Consider the following 24,881-nt stretch of genomic DNA (forward strand, 5'->3'; position numbering starts at 1 on the left):
GGTTTGATTATACATCAACTTTATATTCACAGATTTACTTTCGTTTATTTTTATTTTCCAGATTTGGGCCCAAATATTTATGTTGTCACTTGCCTGTTGTATTTTTCCTGTGGTTTCTTCGCTATTCTCTTTCATAGCAAGAATTGTAGTGCCAGAAAATGTCAGCAAATGTTGCCATTGTAATGTTTTCCATTTAAGGTATATCATATATGTAGGGCAAAGAATTTTTATTTTCAGTTTCTTTTATTGTAAAGTAGGGTTTCTCATGTTTGACATTCTAGCTGTAATGCAAGATTTTTATTCAGCCTGACGTTTCATATAATGAAGTCCACATATTAGTGACCTACGTGGAATTGAACACGCGTCAATCAGTAAAATACGGAAACATTTGCTGACCATCTAGAAATCCTCAAACCAAACAAACCTGATGTATGACCTGATATAATTTGCCGAACATATAATGTTAAAATTCGACTCGACCTCGAATTACAAGGTATAAAAATGTACAGGTCAGATAGCAAAATTTGTGATCAGATACCAGGGTTAAGTATTTCAAGGAATTTAAGGTGTTCTTATAGACAACAAAGAAATTAAGTTCGTCTTTCAATGTAGACAAAGAGTAGTATTCTAAGAGTATATGACATACTGATGGAGAGTCTCATCGAGGCAATTGAACTGAGGGCCTTCCATCAGTAGGTGGAAATAGGTAATTTTAAAATATCCTAGTATAAATCGGCTAAGAATAACTGGGAGGCGCCTGGATTCGGAAAGGATAATACAGAAGAAATAGCTCAGTTAAGTCACGTCATCCAGTTTGGATTCTGTATAAGGGATTATATGTTTAAATGGCCTGATGTTTTGAAAGTGAGAACCACTTGAAATGGGGTCCTTCGCTAAGAAGTCAATTCTTTAATTCCATTATGGGTGGGTATCCAGGCAAAAGAAATTATCTTGTTTGATATGGTAAGTTTTTGAAGCATATTAAGCGTACTTATATTTAATAGGTGCGGTTGTGAACCAGTAATTCATTTGCTTCCTATTAAAAGCAATTTATGGGATTTCCAAATAGCAAGGACGGTGAAAATAAATAAATCAAAACCCGACTGACAAGAACGTCTTTATTTAATATTTTATACTTTAAATACATTAATATATTACAATGATAAAAACAATGAAATGATTCAATAGTTTAATTTCCTTATATGCAACTCTCTTGTATCCGGTTCGACGTGGTGACGACTTCCGGTCCCCGATACTTGTGCGTGAGCGTTTGGGATCCGGCGATGGCCGGTGGAGTCACTGGATTCGTCCGACATGGCCTCTGCAGGCTTCGGTACATCTAAAAAAGAAATTTGTATGAGTTAAAAATGTCCACTGTTGCAGATTGATAACATGAGGCACAACTAAAATCATAAAATCTTGTGAACCAGGATTGGCAGGGTCTGTAGCATACGCATTTCATATTAATATGTATCGAAGAATCCAGAAGGTCAAGTATAAAGACAGCAAGGAAAAAAATTATTTCCTTTTTATTTCAAAAGGTTTGGCCGTGGTCGTATAACCTCAATAAGTTAAAAAATAGGATATTTTAATATTGCATTATTTGCTATTCCTATAGCATACGACTAGCACTGTGTGTGATCTGAGAGGCCCTCTGCTAAGAATGGTGTTACGGGTGAGATATCTGAAAATGAAGACGATGCGATTATTTTCACCTGTTTTTACCCTCAGTGTGGTTTTGTATCGCCGTAGATTATGGCGTCTGTATTTTCCATGAATTGGGCTTCGAATTGCTTCCTCATTCACCATATTCCCCAGATCTCAGTCGCCCGCGAGTATTTTCTTCTCAGATCTCAAAAGAATGCTTACTGGAAAGAAATTTTCGTCGAATGAAGACGTGATCGCTGAAACTGGGACCTGTTTTGAAGCAAATGATAAATTGTTCTACAAAAAGGTAATCCAAAAGTTCGAGGGTCGCTATAATCAGTGTATCACCCTTGAAGGAAATTATATTGAATAAAAAAATTAATTTTGCCAAAAAATGTGTTTTACTATGGTAGGCCGGGGACTTTTCAATTGACCTGTTATATTATATTTTTCCTTTATATTTTTCGGTCTATTATCATCTAGATAATGTATCTTTTCAATATTTTAACAACTTTAAGTAGAAATAACTTCGGACTGACCAGTTGAAAAGATTTTATGATGTTAGTGGCGTCTGATGAAATGACGTAATGATAATGGAATAACCTGGTGTAATACATACTAGTGCTCTGTGATTTGTGTATTTGACTGGAAAATAATTGTATACCGTTTGGGTGGGAAGGTGAGTATCTTTGGCAGCGTGTTTGAAGGCGTATCCTTCACCGTCATCTTCCACGTCCTCCTCTTCTCGGCATCCAGGTGGCTCATATTCATAAACTTGCATGAAACCGTGTAATGGACGTCGTTCTATATTAATACAAGAAAAGTTAAACATTACATTTTTGTTATATGTTACTGTGGACTCACCATATTGGTTTCTGATAATGTCGGGGTCAGTGGCTTCGATGCTGTTGCCGTTGCGTATGGCTTCAGCGGTTATGGTGTGCTCGATGGAGCTGTTGGGCGTTCTGACGCCCGTGATGGATCCGTCAACGATTAGGTCGTCTGCGTTGATGACGGCCTCCATAGGCATGTGTTTGGTGTTGCTAGCATCAGGTCTGAAGAGAAATAACAAAATTAAGTCACATATTTGGCTTTAGGCAATGTATACAGTCAGACGTTAAACAACCAACAGTCAAATTTGCAGTTTGTAATGTTAAGGAGGAGAAAGAATTGATCAAGGATATTCTACACTCAGCGTGGTAAATTACCCCGTAAATCAAATGGAAACTAAGTAATATCTATCCTAAAGAAATTCTGGAACTGATATCAGAAAAAAGAAAAGCGAGAAACTATGTTGAATACTCTTAAGAAATGAAATGAAACGATTAAAAAATCACACCATGAATGATCCCCATATATCCATCAGTCTCCTGGACTATTTAGGGTCTGTTACAGTTACACAATATACACCACATTTATATGAAATAACGTATACAATGTTATTGAAAATACAGAGTAAAAGAAATAATACTAAATATACTGGCTGATATATGAATTATAAGTCAAAAGATAGATGTATAAGATATAGAGTGCAAATTACAAGATGACGAAATATGAAGAAGTAGAAATATATAAAAGTATACACATGTATGGATATATGAATGTTACAGTACAAAAGTCGCGCAACCTATGATAGTGATATGGATACTATATGTAAAAATGTCTAAACGAACATGTATAATATTCTACAGTTGTATATGAACTATCAAAGACATGCAAACTATCGAGTGGACTATATATGATATAAGCAGTAAGTGCTAGTCATAATAATATTGTGGATGTAGGATAATATTGTTATGTATCTGACAGTAATCCTGTTGCGGTCAAGAAGCTCATCAGTTAATGATAAATTCATGGGTCAGTTTGCAGGGGTCAATTCAAAGATGCGAGAATATGCTTAAATTGCATCTGGAAGTGTCTGCGTTGGTGGTGATAAGGCCTTGATAAAACTCTTTTAGGTCCCATCTGAGTTGGTCTAGATGCCTAAAGATCAGAGTAGCGTGGAGTTTCTTGTCTTTACTCCAGAAGAGGAAGTTTTCTGTCAGTGATCCTTCCTTTTTCCTGACCAAGTAATCCGCTCTTTCATTGTCTATGATTCCAGGGTGTCAAAGGAGCCACATAAGCGTAATGGATGAGTATTCATATTGGATGAAGGTTATCGTAAGTGTCTCTTGACTAGTCGCATCAACAACGTTGAAGACAAAACTGTGATGAAATGAAGTGATCAATATTTGTATCTCAATAATGGATACATCCTCTTCCATTTCGGTACGCGAAAAATCATCCTTGACGAATAAATCGCTGCCGAAACAAGCAAGCACGAGGAAAAAACCAACTACCGATAAAGCATTATCTCTTTAATCTGTTTGCGTTTTAACTGAAATTGTTTCGATCGGAGTTTGAAATAAAAGCAAACCGAATCGCTCGGTAACAAGTTCGAAAATATTTCAAAGTTTAAATCCGGGAACAAAGGCGAATAAATTGCTTTTATTCGACCTGGTCCCGTTCCCCGGTATCTTTATAAATAGATTTTTTTCGAGTCAACTAACGGTTCCCCCCTCGGTTCGAATCAGACCCGACCGATCGACTGAACGGCTCCCCCGGTCCCCCTTTCCCTTTAGGATTCAGACGTTCGTTCGTTCGTATCAATTTGTCCGATAGGATTCCCTGCCGTTTCAGTTTATTAGATAACGATTGTTGTGTCGGTAAATTAGATGGAATATGTTGGGTTTAATGGAGGTGAAGCTACAATGTCCTCGGCGTTGTAAGCGTAATTACCTGTGACAAGGGCGGGCGTAGTGCTTCCTACAAAGCGCGACCAGTACGAGGCATACTCCAGTGGCTAGGATTGCGGCGGTCCCTAGCAGGCCCATTATCAGCGGGCTCATCGGCATGCTGGCTGTTGATCCTGCAACATTATTGTTGTTAATTATAAGTTGTTGTTCGGGCATGATTTATCAATTTTTTAAATTAATTACATCATACATTAGATATGCTTAGTACAAGCTTAATTTACAAATTAAGTTATTACCACTGTTTTCTTGAACTTGAATTAATACATATGCAAGGTATGCATTTACCAAATTAAAATAAAACTAAACTCTTTAAGCTGAAGTTAAGAAGACACTTATATACTAAACAAGTTTAGGTGGTTTGGTTCTTATGATTTCCTGCGTATTGTCCAGTAGCTGTATTGCTTCCACGTTGCTGTTATTTAACAATATTATTTCATGCTTTAAGGCGAAATCTTGAATCACTTATTTATATATCCATTTAATTTCGTGGTTTTCGTGCAATTCTTTGTTGGCTGCGTTGGATTATTAGTTGGTTTGATGTTTTAGTGCAACCCCATATTTACACCCCATAGGTCTAAATTGGTTTTATAATTGACTAATAAACCAATCTATTTGATTTTAGGTCAAATTGAGAGTAACTTTCGACTAACCAGTTTGACATTTCCAATTTTATCTACCATCGAGATGTATTTCTATGTATTTAGCTGATTCTGTTTGAGGTATCGTGCGTACGTCAAGTGCGATAATTATGTTCTTGTCATTTTGTCGCAACGCAAAATTAACCTGGACAGATTTGGAGCTATTAAGTTATATTTTCCACTCTCTGGTCTATTTGTAGATCTTGTTGACCGCTACTTGTATTTCTACAGACGTAGACAGAGATCATCTTTTGTCACGATAACTGTGTCTTCCGAAAAGGTTCCTTTTATTGTTGGGATATCAGCAGTATTGAGCAGAAACAAGAGTGGGTCCAAGACATTCGTCTGTGGAACTCTAGCCGAAATAGGTTTAAGTATTGAGAATATCTCTTCATGCAAAAGTCCAGAAGATGATTACAGCAGACGACAGTAATTTTGCGGTAGAAATTTGTTCATTTTGTAAATTAATCCCAAATGCCATACCCGGAGAGAGCTTATGAGACGTCCAGGAATATTGCGGGGCAGTATTTATTTTCTTCAAATATCTTTTCAACAACCGCTGTTACTCTGTGTATTTGGCCGATTGTCGAGTAGTGGTTTCGAAATTATTTTAAAACTTAAACGTAACGCAAGAGAATTAACTGGAAATCTGGTATTTCTATAAATGGTTTAATATGATTTTAACAGTTTTGTTTAATCCACCTTTTGTGATCTTACAGCTTCAGTTTCGATACTTTTGTTCGAACTCCACTTAACTATACCAGGAACCGCTTTGGGTAACTGCGGAACGATTGTCAATCTAAAGTCTTTATAATTAATTTGATACGTTTAATTTAATTAATTCAAAAGAAAACAGCCTTCTGATCTTTCTGGAGTCCTACCGACTGCGCGAGTTTTATTATGTGAAATGGTTTAGAAAAGAAACATAATTAAAAAAAAAGTTTTATTTAAATAAGAGGCAAGGCAGTAGAATATATTTACATATGTGCAAATCATAATATTGAATACTATGTAATGCAATCCCTAGCGACATCTATTAGAAAAATCGTTAATAACTTTCCGGTACACCTGCTTTACAGGTACTGATGTTAAGAATGATATAAGATGCAAGTTGAACGAAGAACGTTTTACCTTGGAACAAAAGTTAGAATTATTACATTATAATGTTGTTGATTTCGTGTTCTGCTTTGATTCTATATATCTTATTTTTAAGTGTATTATCGATAATAGATATTCAACGAAAACATATTGCATAGTTCTTAAAATAATCACGAAGGTACGAAGCATACCTGATATATAGTTGAAAACAGAGCGAAAATTACTCAAAACGACAATATTACGCTTTCCACAGATAATAACAGAAGACCAGGAACTTTTAAAGACAAATGAGTGTTTTCCTGAAGAATTACTTGAGAGTGACGGTCTAATGATGATTATAAATGGTCATGTTAAGAATGTTCCAAGATGCAAGTTGAACAAAGAACGTTTTACCTTGGAACAAAAGTTAGAATTATTACATTATAATGTTGTTGATTTCGTTTTCTGCCTTGATCCTGTATATCTTATTTTTAAGTGTATTATCGATAATAAATATTTAACGAAAATATATTGCCTCGTTCTTAAAATAATCACGAAGGTACGAAGCATACCTGATATATAGTTGAAAACAGAGCGAAAATCACTCAAAACGACAATTTCACGCTTTTCCACAGATAATAACAGAAGACCAGGAACCTTTAAAGACAAATGTGTGTTTTACTAAGGAATTACTTGAGAGTGATGGTCTGATGATGATTATAAACGGTCATGTTAAGAATGATCCAAGATGCAAGTTGAACGAAGAACGTTTTACCTTGGCACAAAAGTTAGAATTATTACATTATAATGTTGTTGATTTCGTTTTCTGCCTTGATCCTGTATATTTTATTTTTAAGTGTATTATCGATAATAAATATTCAACGAAAACATATTGCCTCGTTCTTAAAATAATCACGAAGGTACGAAGCCTGACGAGATGAAACAAAGAGCAGTAAAAGGATGGTGGCCGAAGGGCAATGATCGACATTTCGGATACAAAAAAGGGAGGATTGTTCTAAATGAACGAATGAATTTTCTACAGTTTACGTTTGTGTAACATTAAGTCGGACGCTGGTCCGAGCGGAGGGATTGTCTTTTATCTGCGGTATTAACCCGAGTCGACCCTTATCCAATTCCGGCCGCTGTATTCCTGTTTTATTTACGTTTGTCGACGGAGAGCCAGAGAGAGAGTCTACCTGTTCGGAGGAAGTTTACCGTCGTGGTCCCTGGGAGTGCGGTTTGTCGTCTTAATTATTTTGTCTAGAGATCAATGGGCGTGATGAGTAATTTTTGAAGAATTACTTAGGATAGTGTTTCCCAAACATTCACACAGCTCCTTTGCGATCCACTTAATAATTTTAAACACAAGCTGTTTCCATAATAGACGCATAGAGTGAGATTTAATAATCTCTAGAATAAGCTAGAATAGTTTTTAGAATAAGTTAGGATATACTTTAAAATAAGTTAGAATAGTATCTAGAATAAGATTTAGATTATAAGTTGTACAGTAGATTACTTGAAGTGATCTACTACATGTCAGGATAGTTATATTATATAACTGAAGTCATATAATAATACTTAGTGCCCACGGGTCGATAGTTGACGTTCTAGGAGATTAATAAAAAAAGCTGGTTCCATTAGGTAAAATAATACACCTTTATTAATAGTAAAAATGTCTTTATTATCAAAATTCCTTTTTATTCGAAAGAGTGCACTTCCGAGTTGGTCCCATTGGAACTGAGTCAGGATCTAATGGAGGAATCCGGGAAAATCGAGGGAAACTCTTAAATTTCAAAGGCACGTACAATGTTCTCACATATCTTTTAATTAAATTATTAGATATTTGGGTATAATGTTATTGCAAAGCTGATGTGACGGAAGACACAAATCCTCAACGATGAGGTGTTAGACGATATTTCTTTAAATATTATGGGGACATACATAACACAACAGACCGAGCCGCTATACCCTTCAGGAGTTTTTGGGAGTTTTTAGTAAGGGTTTGCTTACTAAAGTATTATTAAACATAAATAATCTTTTTTCAAATTTTAAATAGAAATCCATAAAATTAGTGTTACTAAATTATAACATTTTTACCCACAATTCATACTTTCATTTCATACTAATTTGATCTATTAAGTAATAAATTATTATATAAACTAATCTAGGAATAATTTAAACACAAAAATAATAAAAAAAAACATCTAAGGCACTACTGTCATAAATAACAATGCTTGAAGCGTTACTTATTTTCAATCATTGTTTCTTTATCCCTACTTTTCCTCATACGGGCTGCACCTTTACTTGGCCTACCCGTTATAATACTTACTAAAATATCTGTGTAAATTATTGAGTACAATCTAACATTCAAGAGAAAAATAAAATATTTAAGAAAGTCAATCGATAAAAAGTAAATAAGGAGCTCACTAAAATATAAAAATAATCAAACTATGGTTTTAACACAAAAAGAAAATCGTTTTAAAATAAAATAAGTACCTAATAATCAGCAGTCCCTTTCGCATATTGTATTTACCGAAACTACGTCATATTGCTCAGTTTTTTCATATTATCTAACGCAAATAAACTTTTTTCAAATTTTAATTAACATCCACAAAATTAGTGTTACTAAATTATAAGGTTTTTAACTATAATTCATACTTCTAAATAAACTAATCCGGGAAAAATGTAAGCATAAAAATAACAAAACAAAACATCTAAGCCTGAAACTGGACACTCAAATGATAGGCAAGAATATAGGAAATTTGGAAATATTCGAGAATGCGCAAGAATATGGAATCGGTGAAGATTACTGTATACTAATTCCTGTCCTGATAGGTCATGTATCACTGATTAAGATGAAATAATGAAGAAGGTTAAACACAAGAACTGAATATAAAGCAATATGAAATGATGCATAATAATGTCAAAAGCTTCTTTAAAAAAAGGCGTTATCCTTTTATGGGATATTATAACATTAATTCATTTGCCTATAATCTAATAAGTTACTGAATAAATAATCAAATATTACACAAAAATAATTTATCACTAAAATCAATAGGCCAACAACCCGGTGAACTACGCCAAATAAAAAAACCAATATGGTAATGTACGGTTTCTGTCAGGAAACAAATCAGCGGCCAAAGATCTAACCCAAATCGAACGAAAATAGCCAATAATCACTTTCATTTTCTTATCGGACCCGTATCAATATTTCACCACGCTCCCCTCTTGTCGATTTTAATGATGGATGCCTTCAGCTTTCGCCTTAATATTTAAATCATAGAAGCCCGCCGGTTCCCGTCGGAGTTATCCCGCAAGGGCGTACCTGGAGCCTATTTTACATGCGGTTCGGGCTAACGTCATTTTGTTTCATCCAGGAAAAAATTGGGGATCAATTCGAGGGCGGTATATATTTTAATCCTCCGGTGTTGTCTCTCAAGGAAATATCGTATACGAAGGTAAATTGATTAATATACTTATATATTATCGAATCCATTAACAACTTTCTTTTTGTATTCATAATTTATCGTTTTTGCATCCTTTCGAAGCAATGTACTGGTAATGAGAACAGGGCTATCAATGCCAATAGGTTAGATGACTATTTCTGAAAAACTACTTTTTTTTTCGTTTTATAGATTGACCAGCTAGAACCAATTGGTCTTCGGCTGATGTCGGTTCAGGTTCGGGATATGTTTTTTTTTGCGGGCGACGGAGACCCTGGGTTACGACTGGGACTGCCGTAGTTTGTTTACTACCGGGGTTTGTGGACGGGTAGGGATTTTATTATGGTGTTATCGTGTGCTAAGATTCCTATGGAGAACCTCACACCGAGCATGTTTATGAAATTTTTCACAAACGGGATGCCTGATTTGAGGTGTGTGTTGACGTTCTTCATAAACCATGGAGTTCTGAGTAACGCACGGACTTTTTTGGATTGGAACACTTGGAGTTCAAGTTGTCTCTCCGAGACATACCTGTACCATACCTGTGTTCCATTGAGGCAGATTGGACGGCCTAGCATTTTATACAGAGTCGCTTTCTGTGGGATTGGGAGTTTGCTTTTTCTGCAGAGTAGAGGAAATAATAGGCAGTACACGCCATTTCCTTTGCAAATGGCGTGCTGGATTTGGCCAGACCATTGAAATCTGCGGTCGAACCGGAGACCCAGGTACGAGACTTTCTGGAGCCAAGGGATAGGGACTTTACCGATTTGGAGGCGATAGGCGCTAAACTCCTTCTTGCGATGGAACAGAATAGCCTGAGTTTTGCTCGGATTAATCTGAAGCCGCCAGAATTTGTACCACTCTATCGCTTGGTTCAATTGTATTGAAAAACCACTTTATCACAATTTTGAAAAAAGTTGACGTTCGATATTAGTTGCATTGTATGGTCTGTATTAACATTACAACATTATATTATGTACTAATTGTGCCAGAGAACCTAATTTAATTATACATCGCAAAAAACACAAACAACGTTTCCCTAAACTGTAATTAGCGTAATATCGAGGTAAATACCACTATTGATAACATTTGAGGTTAGGCCTCATTTGTTTTGTTTATTGTTTATGAGTCCCTGAATATAAATATATTACATGGATATGAAGAATAAAAATAGGAGAAAATAACAATAATTTTTTTCCCTTTTTAATTACCACATAATATACGAAATTATACTCAATATAATGTGACTGCTACTATTTGTTCAAGTGCGTGAAGATGTGTGGTAAGTGAATTGATTTTATATAGAATGCCTTCATGCCCCATTCTTTCAAAAACCTGTATAACATAAACGGAGACAGTAGAGCACACACGTTTATATTCTGAAGATTTTTCAATTACATCTTCAATTCGGTATACTTGGTCAATTGTTGTGCAATTGGGCATTCCTGAAACCAAACTAGTCAGATGGTATAAGCTTTCTTTACTCTAGAATAGACCTGAGGTCTTTAACAATCAATTTCTCAAATAGTTTAGCCATTTAGATTTTTATAAGGTTTATATATGCATCTGGTATATAAATTAACTGAATGCAAAACTAAAACAGGTTGATTAATTTAACCAAGGGCTTTCTTTAGAGTCTTTTAAGTATATCTCTCATAACAAGTCTGGTCACAGTCTGGTGCTTTTCTCAAGTTTAAGTGATGGCAATTCCCTCGGGTTGCAGTTTTTCGGATTGAGGGATATTAGAATATTATTCCCTTGGTTTGGATAGAATCTTTCTTCCAGATGTTCTGCAAATATATTTGCTTTTTCAAAATAATTTCGGGCCTACCTTCCATCAAGCTCTCTAATAAGAGGCACTTAAACTATGGGACATTTAAGATGTTTAGTAGCTTTCCAGAGTGAATACTTGGCATTACTATTCACAGATAATTTCAAAAGGAATCCAGAAATTGATACTTGTTTGATTACTTTAATACACCTTGCTAACGGGTGGCTTTGTTATGAAATGTTTTACCTGATGGGCTTCTGGACTGATGACACTGTAAATAATATAGAGTTGTGTTGGGAACCAAATTATGAACTAATTTAATTACTATACAGATTTTATATATTTAAAATATAGACTTTCAATCAAATAAAATTACCAGAAAATGTTTAAGCTATTATAAATTGACATACTCGCTGTAAAATTCAGTTGAACTCAGCTTCAAAATGAATATTTTTGAATATGAGGCTTCTTTGATGTAAAGCTGGTTAAAAAGGAGAAAAAAAGAAAGAGATATAACATACCACTCGAAACTTACACGAATCAGTCTATAAAATTCGCCTTCAAAACATTAGTGATATTAATAAAAGTTTATAAATTGGCAAAGGTTAGTTTGACGCTTTGTTTGTTTTGATACATTTCAAATCGTTGCTTAATATTTGCGATTTAATTAATCAGAGTATTAAGAATGCCGGAGCCAATAAATAGTCAGGAACAGATTGCGTCTCTAACCAGTTACTTCGAACAGAAACAAGATAATGGGGGCCTCACTTACTAGTAAAATGCGTTAGAGAGGTAAGTACTGATTACAGCTATACTGAATAGTAGTGTGTCACTATCTAAAAAAATCTAAAAAATTATAAATGATATAATAGTGAAGAAGGATTTAATGTAGTAATTGAACAATTTAGTAATTGATTTGAACAGTGAGTCTGATAGTGAAAGTGACAGTGACGGTAAGATTTGTGTGCAAAGATATGTATGTAATTGTTCAGAATATACATGAACATTTAGTTGGAATGTTTGAGAAGAAAATGGACACTAACCCTTTTATAGGTGATACAGCAAATACATTAGGGCGAATGCAGTGAGTAAATTGGAAGCTATAAAGGATATCGGTAGAATTTTGAAAGAAAAATGTACACAGGTAGTAATATAAGAAAATAATGTACACAGGTAGTAATATAAGAAATATACTCATATGAAAATTACGACAAGGAAACATAAGATGGAAACACAGCAAAGAAGGAAACTACACATAAACTTAAAAGGTAATTACTCGGCTATAAAATTGTTATTTGGGTTGATTAAGCTTCCAGAGATACCATTACTTAAAAAGTGAGCTTAGAATTCTACTTCATAGGTGTAGTACAAGAGAGTTTAATGTAAATCGTATATATGTAACGAGAGCTCCGCATCCTGTTCCTCGAAATTAAACCTACTTACAGGTGAGTGATCACCAATTTACATATTATACCGGTCTTACCCAGCCTGGTTACCGGCGTGACTGGGATGATATTATTTGTGAGCCTCTGCTTTCTTGTCTTTTTGATAATCATAATTATAAACAATGATAAACATATATCTACGATGGTAGAAGGATTCAAACCCAACAGTTGAAGAACCATCCTGTTGACTTGACCACTGCCAAATTGCTTGAACAAATATTTAAATATAAAAATACCAGAAAAAAATAATCAGAAAACTAATATGCTCCCATATTTTAGGAAAATCATTTCGTTTTAGATATCCACTCATTCTATGGTATTTGATTTTTATAAGAGACATTTTTGGAGGGCTGCTGCACTTTAGTATTTTTAATGTAACGTCTTGAGTTCCTGACTTTCCAGATTATAAATAAAAACAAATTATATTAGTTTTACTGAATTAACTTCAGCCAAATCAATACTCGTTATCACCAAGATAATTGATATTTATTCAAATTTATTGGTTTTTGATAACGGCATATTTATGAGATTGCTTGTTTTGATTTGTTCTTTATTTCCGATATACCGTCCATCATCATTAGGTAAATATATACCGTTTGAAGTATCCTAAAATTGATCTCAAGAAGATTCGCTGGCATTTGATGTTGAGTATTTACTTCTTGTTAATATAATTATGCCTAAATGCGGAAATTTCATTTCGTGTAAAAATAGCTAATTATACCGAAAAAAAGATGAAGAAAGCCATTCTCCAGCAGGCGGAATCCAATTATCCGGCCGAATCTTTTTAATAAACAAGATAAATTGCATTATTACACAGTATAATGATCCGGTCTGAACCCGAACAAAAGACACGAATAATTTTACCTGGATTCGTTTGCCCTTCAACCCCCTTCCCTCGCGGCCCGTGCCCCCCTAACGACATACTTTTCATCGATTTCTCGATAGATTTTATTGTTATTTCTGCTATTTTTAAACGATTGTGCAGTTTGGTGGCGGATAATTGTTTTTTCGTGAGGCTTCTTTGCTATGGAAATAATTGGACGAATAATATCTCTTGCTTTATTTTATGTTGGTGGTAGAACATTGATTTTGTTCTTGTGCAACTGAATAATAACTGGCTTAAACAAAATATTTGTTTATTCTTTCTAGGAAATAATTAACTAAATTGAATTTACTTCCTATTAAATTTTTCTTCTTCAGAAAGTGTGAACCTTATCTGTACATAAAACATATTTGCGATAATTAAGCTGACAATGATATGCTTCAAATGACCGTGATTGGACTTTAGTAAAGCATATTTAATTACGTGATATCAAAATCGATCTTTCGAGAACTGATTGGTTCATTATCCGGACATTTCTTTTTCGGCGATCTAAATATAAATTGGCGTTTGGCGTGGAATTCACGTGCGTGTTGGGCCACGCGAATTCACGTGTGACGCAACGTGACTTGCTAAATCGCCCCTGATATCTTCCCCGGTTCCTTTCCCCATCTCTCCCTCGGGCTCACCCTGTCGCCACGCCTTTTGTCGTCTTTCATTAGTGCCAACTTCGGATTGCTGCAAAGATATTTCTGTATAGCAGTTTGCGCCTTCTCGAATCATTCGGCGGCAAATGCAGATTGTTTTTATATTGATAAACATCATTACTTTAAGAGTAACAGATTAATTGAAAAGTCCCCGGCCTGACCCACAGATGGCGCTACTATAATTAAATCCATACGTTTTTTAGTTAGCACTGACCCTCAAAAGATGCGTGTATAAATTTGATACCTGTCGGATTATTAGTTTGTGAATTATAGCATTTTGAGTGACGCAACTTTTGTTATTGTGAAAAAAATGGATAAAAAGGAATTTCGCGTGTTGATAAAATATTGCTTTTTGAAGGGAAAAGATACAGCTGAAGCAAAAACAGGGAAAAGAAAAAGGGATTTATTTCGAAAATCTCAAGTAAAACAATAGTGGTCATTATGGTTAATAATGGTCAGAAAACATGCTCTGTATCTGGTGGGATCAGGTTTGTGAGGTATAATATAAACTGTCCAAACCTGGGGAGGTTAATACTGATCGCTACCGACAATAAATCATCAATTCAAATCGTGCATTGATAAAAAATCTTCCACAGTACAATCCAGGATATTGAAAGGGCATTTTGTGGCATGACAATGCGTCATCTTATACAGCAAAACCAGTCGAAGCCAAAGTGTTGAAATCACTTGGATGAGAGGTTTAATCGCATCCACCGTACTCTCCAGATTTACCTCCAATCGACTACCGACATTTCGCTTTGACGGGATAGGCGTTTGCAGAGCAGTACTTAAAAATGGTTCGAATGTATAGAATCAGATGGTGAATAATAAATGATGAAAATGAATTAAAAAAATTAAATGAATACATTAATTTTAGCTAGAATTGGAAACTATCGACTGAAAACGACAATTGACTGTTTAGTAATTAACTACTTTTTCTTATCGACTGTTTCAGTAAACTATTTTCAGTCGCTATTATGGCTCCTGGTTGTTAATGTTCTGTCTTTGCCGTCCTAACTATGATATTGAACATTATATGCCGAATATATGCTTAAATAGATTTATATCTAATATATACGATTTTATGTTTTATTTGTAAAATGCTTTTATGTAACAATATATTATACATTAATACAGCAGCATTCTGGAACTCTATTTTTCAAGATTATCTATTAATGTAGTAGGATAAAAAGAACAACATTTTGATTAATAAATAGAAAAATAATTTTGACAGCATTTATGTTATCTTGGATATTTTTTTGGTTGGCATTTTCGATTTTCTTTCGCTGTTTGTTAAAGCTTTTTGAATGTTAAAACTACTTTCGTTCAAATTTTAACGAACAATATTCCTTATTAAGGATAAATAAAAAGATTATTGAACACATATGTTGAAATAAAAAAGATATAGACCAATTATTTTTATAATATTATGTCATTGTTACTTTCCAAATAATAAAATACGATTAAATATATTTGGGATCATCATTCCAATTCATTTTTCATACTGCCGCTTGCTGATTTAAAATTATTTAAAATGAACTGATAGTCAAACAATTAGTTCAGTCATTTCTTTCTCAAAATTAGTACGGGAAGGAATTCGTACGCTTCAGTCTATTATCACTAATAGAAAAACAGCCGAACAACGAACAAGAAACATTTGACTGAAATAGTAATTGCTATTTTCAGTCGCTAATTTTTTTACTATCGACTGGTTCGACTGTTTGGCGACTATCGACTGTTTCGACTATAATTTTCAAAGCTAATTTTAATTTTTTTTTTTGTAAATAACGCGATTTCTTTAGCGAAGAAACCGGAAAAGTGAGTTTTCAAGATCGTCGTTTTTCACAATTTAAACTCCAATAAATGTTTTGATAAATTAATTAGTCCCTAATGAATGTAACAACACGAGGGGGAATAATGTAACGGGATAATGGGGATCGGATCACGATAAAAACCGGCATGACTTACCTTGTAACTTGGCTACGCCCTTGAATGTAACCGGATCAATGACCGTTGGCTCACTGCGTCCCTTTTTGTTGACGGCGTAAAGCATGATGCGGTAGCTGGTGCCCGGATCCAGGCCGTCGGCGACAAAGCTGGGCGCCTAGAACATTAACGACATCAGCTTTTTGTCCGATACAAGAACGACGGCCTACAAATCGCCAACAGATTCGAGCTCGTCGAACATTGTTCGTCGTTTAACCGCGCGCATAGTTTCCCCGAAACTTTTCCCCGAAACGCGGCGCAAAAAGCAGCGATGGCGAAATAGTTGGCCCCGTTTCCTTCTCAGTTGAACTACTCCCTATTATTCAATTTAAACATCCGCCACCGCCGACGCCAATCCAATCAATCGAAAACTAACAAGGATACGCGGCTTTTTGATCATTAAACCGTGCCAGGTTGTTGAATACGTTTTGTAATTATGTAAGAACACCATTTTTTTATAGTTTAAAATACATTTGCTTATACAATATAATCTCCTTGAAGTTATCTTGTGAATATTTTGCATAATCTGTTTTATCAGGCTAATAAGTTAGTTTTAAAGGATTTACAACAGATGGTGTTACTATGTATTAAATCGCATCGGGTACATTTGTAACCAACTTTATGTTTAAGCCACACTGACAGGCTTTTTTATCGTTCTTTCGTAAAACCAGGTGGTGAAAGGCATGACACGTACCGAAACGCTGAGACTTGGCCTGGGGGACGAGTTGGACCGGGTTGTGTGGGACTGTCTCTGGGCTTACCAAGACATCAAACCGAAACCACCTCACAGCTGATCCCTGTAGGTCACTACTGCTACTGCATTAAATTTGTGGATATCGCATCCGCTAATCGGGCAGCCGTTATTAGGCACGAGGACCCGGTGAAGAGCAGCTAGTGAAACTGACTGTTGTATACGTGATCTTGAGTTGACACACGACTGGGTGCTGTCGTTTGGAAGCACAATTTATAACTGCAGCTACGGGTGAGATCGTTGCAGCCTGGAAGAAGGGAGATCAGCAGTGACGCGGTGCTAAGCTCCCAGAATGTCGACCAGCTCGCGAACCAGCACGTTTTCAGAAGAATTTCAGCTGATTTGTTGTTCGTGGAAGGATTGACATATGAAGTGCTTGATTTCTGGCATGTCAGTTTCTTTGTGAGTATGATTAACATATTTCTGAAAAACGATGGGTCGCTTATGGTTCTCACGAGGAGCTTATTTTGGAAAATTTGAACTCGTTTCACCTGGTTGGATCTAACAGACTTGAAGTAGACTTTAGATCCATAGATGAGTACGAACCGGATTAACATATTGTAAAATAAACGTTTGATGGAGATGGAAAGCCTACTAGAAGGGCAGATCAGAAAAGATAGCCGGTTTGTTATCCTCGACGAAACTGACAGGCTTCATTTTTAATGTCACTTTTTCAAAATCTGAACTTGCACCGAATAAATCGGATTAGCGGGAAGTGAAACATTTTATTTCAATTTAAAGAAAAAGGTGGCTGAAGGTCATCGAATGCTGTATGAAGCTTGTTGCAACCATGCTCTATTTTGCGATTTCAATATATAAATACTGAAATAGTATTGATATTTTAAGTAATAATACTAAGAATTGTTGGAAATTTGCTATCCCATCCGCCGTAGTCTCCAGACCTTGTTCCTTCTGATTACCACTTGTTTCGACATATTAGTTTTATTCCGATCTATCTTAGCAGCCCTTCATTTCTTATGGGGACTCAAAAAAAGTCTCTTAGTCAGTCAATAATAATTTAGCTTGCATTTTTATTGTTAAATATTATCTCAACTAAAAGAATATAACAAAAATAAACTAAAGTTTTTCAACTAATTTATGCTTTCACCAGCATTGTACTCTGTTTTTGCACTAAAACCACACTAAAACAGTATCTTCTGTTCATGGTTCTTGGCAACTTCTCTACTAGCCTGGTTCTAATAGCTATGGTATCTATTTCCAAGTGTCCATTAATTTGATAGATTTACTAATAAGTAAATTTGAAAAAAAAATCGACAAATCTGCATGAAATTCCACACGATTTCATAAAAGAACTAATATCATTTCTGTAAAAATAAAAACTAAAATACATCGGAATATCTATTATTCTCCATAAAAGTGATATAGAATGAAGTTTTATAAAAATATTTACCTTGTAAGTGGTTAAGTTGAATCGTGATCGTAAACTGGGCAATTCCAGAACTTCCATCAGGAAACTTTGAGTGAGACCTCCGTCATAACCTTCGACGCATTCAACTTGCAGAGAGTTGGATGTCTGATTCAGCAGACTGCAATTTTGTAATTGTGATGGACGACCTGAAATTAAGTTCAGAATTAGATTCAATTATATTTACGAGCATATTTGAGGCGTATTTATTTTGTTAGTAATTATTATAATTTTGCAATAACTTCATCCATTACATCATTTGTAATCATTTTTGAAGTATAAAATATAGAACTTCTTTATATATATATATATATATATATATATATATATATATATAATAATCTACCCTTATTGTTAAATTTGATAGCTTTGGTATTTTCTATTAAACATTAAAATTTTCCATTTAGCATTATTGTGTTATTTTCAACATCAATTATTTTTGTTGTTTGATTTCCATGTTAGCAGGAATTTTAAAGAAAACCACGCAAAACTGTAAAATCTAGTATAAGCAAATTACTTTAGAATACAATTGACACGAATTGTGTCAGACCGAGAACTTTTCACCTTATCCTTGTCATCATGAGTAGCTTTAATCTAGTTTGGATCTGATTATGAATTTATTGGTCCTTGTAATAAAATATTGATTGATGCATGATAAGTACTTAATTATATTAAAATCCTTAGCTGTTTTAAGGTTGCATTCGATGTGCTTTCTCCAGGAAAGATAGTAGTCCAACCTGAGGCCCAATATTTTAGCAGGTGATTTTGTTGGTGTCACATTATTACCCAAAGTATCCCAAAAGCTTTTGAAAGACTTGAAAATTAATTCGTAGTATTAAACCTACTCATACATCTAAGATATTTTTCTTAATTTTTAATTACTTTGTAAGTGATAAGTTTAATAACTACGTAAATCTGAAACAGTGTAAACAGCTGCAGGCGTAGAAACATTCTCCGAAAATTATCAGAAGCTGCAAGGGAACCGAACAACGCATTCGTTTTCACGTAGAATGTCGACTATTCCACAGGAAAACGGTATAATATAACGATTATTTCTTCAGTTGATGATTTAATGTAAAGTTTAAGCCGATAGTAAATCTCTTTCGGGCCATACGTCGCGTCGGTCGTATTTGCGAGAGTGCGATGCGGCGATGCATCTTGTTGCGGTTCTCGTGCAACACCATCCGCATCTGGGCCGATAAATATGACGCGACCGGTCGTGATTTATCGTATTTTCCGAGGAAATTTCGCGCGCCAGTTTCGATGTTACACGTGATTTATTTTTTGCCTTGGTCGTTCGTGCGATTCCTGGGTCCTGCCGGATAAATTGCCCATGAATATTGCATTCAATGGGAAAAAGTAACAATATGAATGGATAAGGAATCCGCAATTGACTTTTTATGTTTTGAAGAATTTTGCAGACATTTGGTAACATGGCCGACCAATATCAACGTAAATAGACTTTTTTTAAACTGGTTGAAATGTGTGTATTTGTATTTGTAAAGAACTTATAATATGTTGACGACTTTTCGCCAAAATTTCATCTGCCGTCAAGGTTTTGATTCCTCTTGTTCTACTTATCGCCAATAGAACAATGCTGGGTACAAAGACTGCAGAAAGAACCAGGGTAATGTGTTTATGTTAAGAATGAATGGTATGATGAGTGAGACATCTAGACATAGGTTTTTTTATATTAGAATTTACTTAAATCCTCAGAATCTTTTTGTATCGGCTGTTCAAGTCACAAGTGGCAAGCTGTTATCAGTCGCAACTTCTTTCCGTGAACTAAAATTTTTTTGTTACTTTAAAAAATCTAGATTTCATATCCATCGCAGTCGGTTGGTTTCCAGAGAGATAATAAGGTTGGTCTGTTTTTGAACTCACTCAAATATCTGGAATCAAATTCATTTTAAAGAAAAGAAGAAGCCTCGCGGTTATTCGAAACATTCCTAGATATAGTTAACTGGAGTTCGGGCCAAAGTATAGCAGCTGAAGTTATAATTTTACAAGAGGTGGATTGAAGAAGCTCAAAAACCTCTTAAAAGAAACATTTAAGTTTTGTTCAGGGTGTAAGACTATCGATGGCAGACTGAAGTTGCTATGAACAAACATAGGACACTGGAATTTGAATAAGAGCTTGCTCTTCAGAGTGTATGTCAACCAAAGGCGGATTAAGGATTGACTATTGGATTTAGGAGCCACCAATTCTTGGCATATTATTCCGTACGGTACATTTTAGCAGAAATAATTTTGGTATAACCATAAGCTGTCCAGACGTCCAGAGGCAAACGACTACTTACATTGTTTTAATTCTTAATTTAAAAAGATGTACTATATAGCACGATTCATTTAAAACTGCGTATTTATGTTTGATTGAAGGATGTAGCATAGACGTTCGTTTATGTTAGAATAGGAATGAGCTAACATTATCAAGTGTAGGCTCACTGTTCAACAGGTCGCCATTTCTATCCTTAAAATAAAATAGTTTTAGATCCTCCTCGATGTATATTTTCACTAATAATCTCGCAATAATTCGGTATTAAATTTCCAATTATCGGAATTATATTTCTGCTTCTAGTATTTGCTATTTTTTAATTAAAAGTCAAAGCAAAGATGTTTCTTTTTCATTTTTTAGAAGAGCCATTATTTTTCTTGTATATCACTATGGCGACACACATCTCAAGTTCCAGCGTTCGTATTTTCCTTAAAGCCATTATAACTTTTTAAATATAATTATCTACTAAACTATCCCAAGAGAAAATATCTCTATTTCCGGCTGTAGTTAATTTGTTATTGTCCCTGCCTCTAGCGTTTCCTATTTTTCCGTCGAAAACAAAACGAAATTCGATTCCTAAAGGGAGAATTAACGTTGAGCTTTCGTTGTACGTACGCGAGAGCGTAACGTTTGGAGAGCGATTGATGCTCGTTCGATATTAACTTCTTAAAATGAGCTCGGTAATAAACTCGATGCGGATGGAGACCGGCAAAATATTTATGTATCCAATAACGTTGCTCGCCGTACGCCGGCGGTGTAGTCTTCCGCTTTTAATTTCGCGCATTGTTTCGGCGAACAGAATGCAAGCGATTTAATCCTTCTAAGTGTGGCGGTATTTTCGATAAATAGGAAACTACGCTGTAACGGTACCCCGCGAATTACGATTCGCCCGAATCGAACTCGGACCGAATTTTCTGCCTCGTTACATGCCGTTGCATGGCTTTTAATTTGGTTTTATTACTGACGGCTCTTTCGAGAGCCATAAGTTCTATTAATATACCCAAGTATCATTATTTTGTCTGTATTATTAATATTTCTAATTAAATTAATACGTTTATTTGATAGGCCTCTAACTAACAAATCCATACCATAACATCTTATTCACTTGCATATATTCTGATCATTGCTAGTATAAGGATAAAAAAACCTGATATCGATACGTCATTTTGCGTTTTTTAACAAAAGTTTTACATTATTTCGGTGTATCGAATAACAGATGTTATTAAAAACCATATGAAGATAAGAAAGTATATTCAGCTATGATCTTATATGTATCACAAGCTTTCAATAAAATTTAGCACGACTACTTCACAGATTTCTACAATAAAATAAGCTAAAGTAGGTGTACCACAAGGACCAGTGCATGTGAAATACCACCGAATCGAAGTCGGACCGAATTTTCTGCGTCGTTACATGCCGTTGCATGGCTTTTAATTTGGTTTTATTACTGACGGCTCTTTCGAGAGCCATAAGTTCTATTAACATACCCAAGTATCATTATTTTGTCTGTATTATTAATATTTCTAATTAAATTAATACGTTTATTTAATAGGCCTCTAACTAAGAAATCCATACCATAACATCTTATTCACTTGCATATATTCTGATCATTGCTAGTATAAGGATAAAAAACCTGATATCGATACGTCATTTTGCGTTTTTTAACAAAAGTTTTACATTATTTCGGTGTATCGAATAACAGATGTTATTAAAAACCATATGAAGATAAGAAAGTATATTCAGCTATGATCTTATATGTATCACAAGCTTTCAATAAAATTTAGCACGACTACTTCACAGATTTCTACAATAAAATAAGCTAAAGTAGGTGTACCACAAGGACCAGTGCATGTGAAATACCACCGAATCGAAGTCGGACCGAATTTTCTGCCTCGTTACATGCCGTTGCATGGCTTTTAATTTGGTTTTATTACTGACGGCTCTTTCGAGAGCCATAAGTTCTATTAATATACCCAAGTATCATTATTTTGTCTGTATTATTAATATTTCTAATTAAATTAATACGTTTATTTGATAGGCCTCTAACTAAGAAATCCATACCATAACAACTTATTCACTTGCATATATTCTGATCATTGCTAGTATAAGGATAAAAAAACCTGATATCGATACGTCATTTTGCGTTTTTTAACAAATGTTTTACATTATTTCGGTGTATCGAATAACAGATGTTATTAAAAATTATACGAAGATAAGAAAGTATATTCAGCTATGATCTTATATGTATCACAAGCTTTCAATAAAATTTTGCACGACTACTTCACATATTTCTACAATAAAATAAGCTAAAGTAGGTGTACCACAAGGACCAGTGCATGTGAAATACCACCGAATCGAAGTCGGACCGAATTTTCTGCCTCGTTACATGCCGTTGCATGGCTTTTAATTTGGTTTTATTACTGACGGCTCTTTCGAGAGCCATAAGTTCTATTAACATACCCAAGTATCATTATTTTGTCTGCATTATTAATATTTCTAATTAAATTAATACGTTTATTTAATAGGCCTCTAACTAAGAAATCCATACCATAACAACTTATTCACTTGCATATATTCTGATCATTGCTAGTATAAGGATAAAAAAACCTGATATCGATACGTCATTTTGCGTTTTATAACAAAAGTTTTACATTATTTCGGTGTATCGAATAACAGATGTTATTAAAAACCATATGAAGATAAGAAAGTATATTCAGCTATGATCTTATATGTATCACAAGCTTTCAATAAAATTTAGCACGACTACTTCACAGATTTCTACAATAAAATAAGCTAAAGTAGGTGTACCACAAGGACCAGTGCATGTGAAATACCACCGAATCGAAGTCGGACCGAATTTTCTGCCTCGTTACATGCCGTTGCATGGCTTTTAATTTGGTTTTATTACTGACGGCTCTTTCGAGAGCCATAAGTTCTATTAACATACCCAAGTATCATTATTTTGTCTGTATTATTAATATTTCTAATTAAATTAATACGTTTATTTGATAGGCCTCTAACTAAGAAATCCATACCATAACATCTTATTCACTTGCATATATTCTGATCATTGCTAGTATAAGGATAAAAAACCTGATATCGATACGTCATTTTGCGTTTTTTAACAAAAGTTTTACATTATTTCGGTGTATCGAATAACAGATGTTATTAAAAACCATATGAAGATAAGAAAGTATATTCAGCTATGATCTTATATGTATCACAAGCTTTCAATAAAATTTAGCACGACTACTTCACAGATTTCTACAATAAAATAAGCTAAAGTAGGTGTACCACAAGGACCAGTGCATGTGAAATACCACCGAATCGAAGTCGGACCGAATTTTCTGCCTCGTTACATGCCGTTGCATGGCTTTTAATTTGGTTTTATTACTGACGGCTCTTTCGAGAGCCATAAGTTCTATTAACATACCCAAGTATCATTATTTTGTCTGTATTATTAATATTTCTAATTAAATTAATACGTTTATTTGATAGGTCTCTAACTAACAAATCCATACCATAACATCTTATTATGCAATTGCATATATTCTGATCATTGCTAGTATAAGGATAAAAAAACCTGATATCTATACGTCATTTTGCGTTTTATAACAAAAGTTTTACATTATTTCGGTGTATCGAATAACACATGTTATTAAAAACTATATGAAGATAAGAAAGTATATTCAGCTATGATCTTATATGTATCACAAGCTTTCAATAAAATTTAGCACGACTACTTCACAGATTTCTACAATAAAATAAGCTAAAGTAGGTGTACCACAAGGACCAGTGCATGTGAAATACCACCGAATCGAAGTCGGACCGAATTTTCTGCCTCGTTACATGCCGTTGCATGGCTTTTAATTTGGTTTTATTACTGACGGCTCTTTCGAGAGCCATAAGTTCTATTAACATACCCAAGTATCATTATTTTGTCTGCATTATTAATATTTCTAATTAAATTAATACGTTTATTTAATAGGCCTCTAACTAAGAAATCCATACCATAACAACTTATTCACTTGCATATATTCTGATCATTGCTAGTATAGGGATAAAAAAACCTGATATCGATACGTCATTTTGCGTTTTTT

At 34.5% G+C, this 24,881-nt stretch overlaps 1 protein-coding gene across 4 annotated transcripts in view; it reads right to left on the minus strand.

Moving 5' to 3' along the window:
- Positions 1–1,104: 1,104 nt before the first annotated feature.
- The window catches only part of side-IV (sidestep IV), a 573,009-nt gene continuing 549,232 nt past the window's right edge, over positions 1,105–24,881 (minus strand). For 2 of the 4 annotated variants that reach the window (XM_076404299.1, XM_076404298.1), the window contains 6 exons: positions 18,492–18,655; positions 16,312–16,447; positions 4,426–4,555; positions 2,512–2,702; positions 2,267–2,451; positions 1,105–1,339 (listed from right to left, as the gene is read on the minus strand). In XM_076404299.1, coding sequence (XP_076260414.1) covers positions 1,199–1,339; positions 2,267–2,451; positions 2,512–2,702; positions 4,426–4,555; positions 16,312–16,447; positions 18,492–18,655 — 947 coding nt within the window. In that variant the 3' untranslated portion in view covers positions 1,105–1,198. The remainder of the gene's footprint in view (positions 1,340–2,266; positions 2,452–2,511; positions 2,703–4,425; positions 4,556–16,311; positions 16,448–18,491; positions 18,656–24,881) is intronic. The other 2 variants (XM_076404300.1, XM_076404296.1) reach the window with 1 other exon arrangement.

Source organism: Rhynchophorus ferrugineus, unplaced genomic scaffold, assembly GCF_030347505.1.
Source record: "Rhynchophorus ferrugineus isolate W39M unplaced genomic scaffold, kcgeb_rfMv2 rfM4, whole genome shotgun sequence".
Taxonomy (NCBI): domain Eukaryota; kingdom Metazoa; phylum Arthropoda; class Insecta; order Coleoptera; family Curculionidae; genus Rhynchophorus; species Rhynchophorus ferrugineus.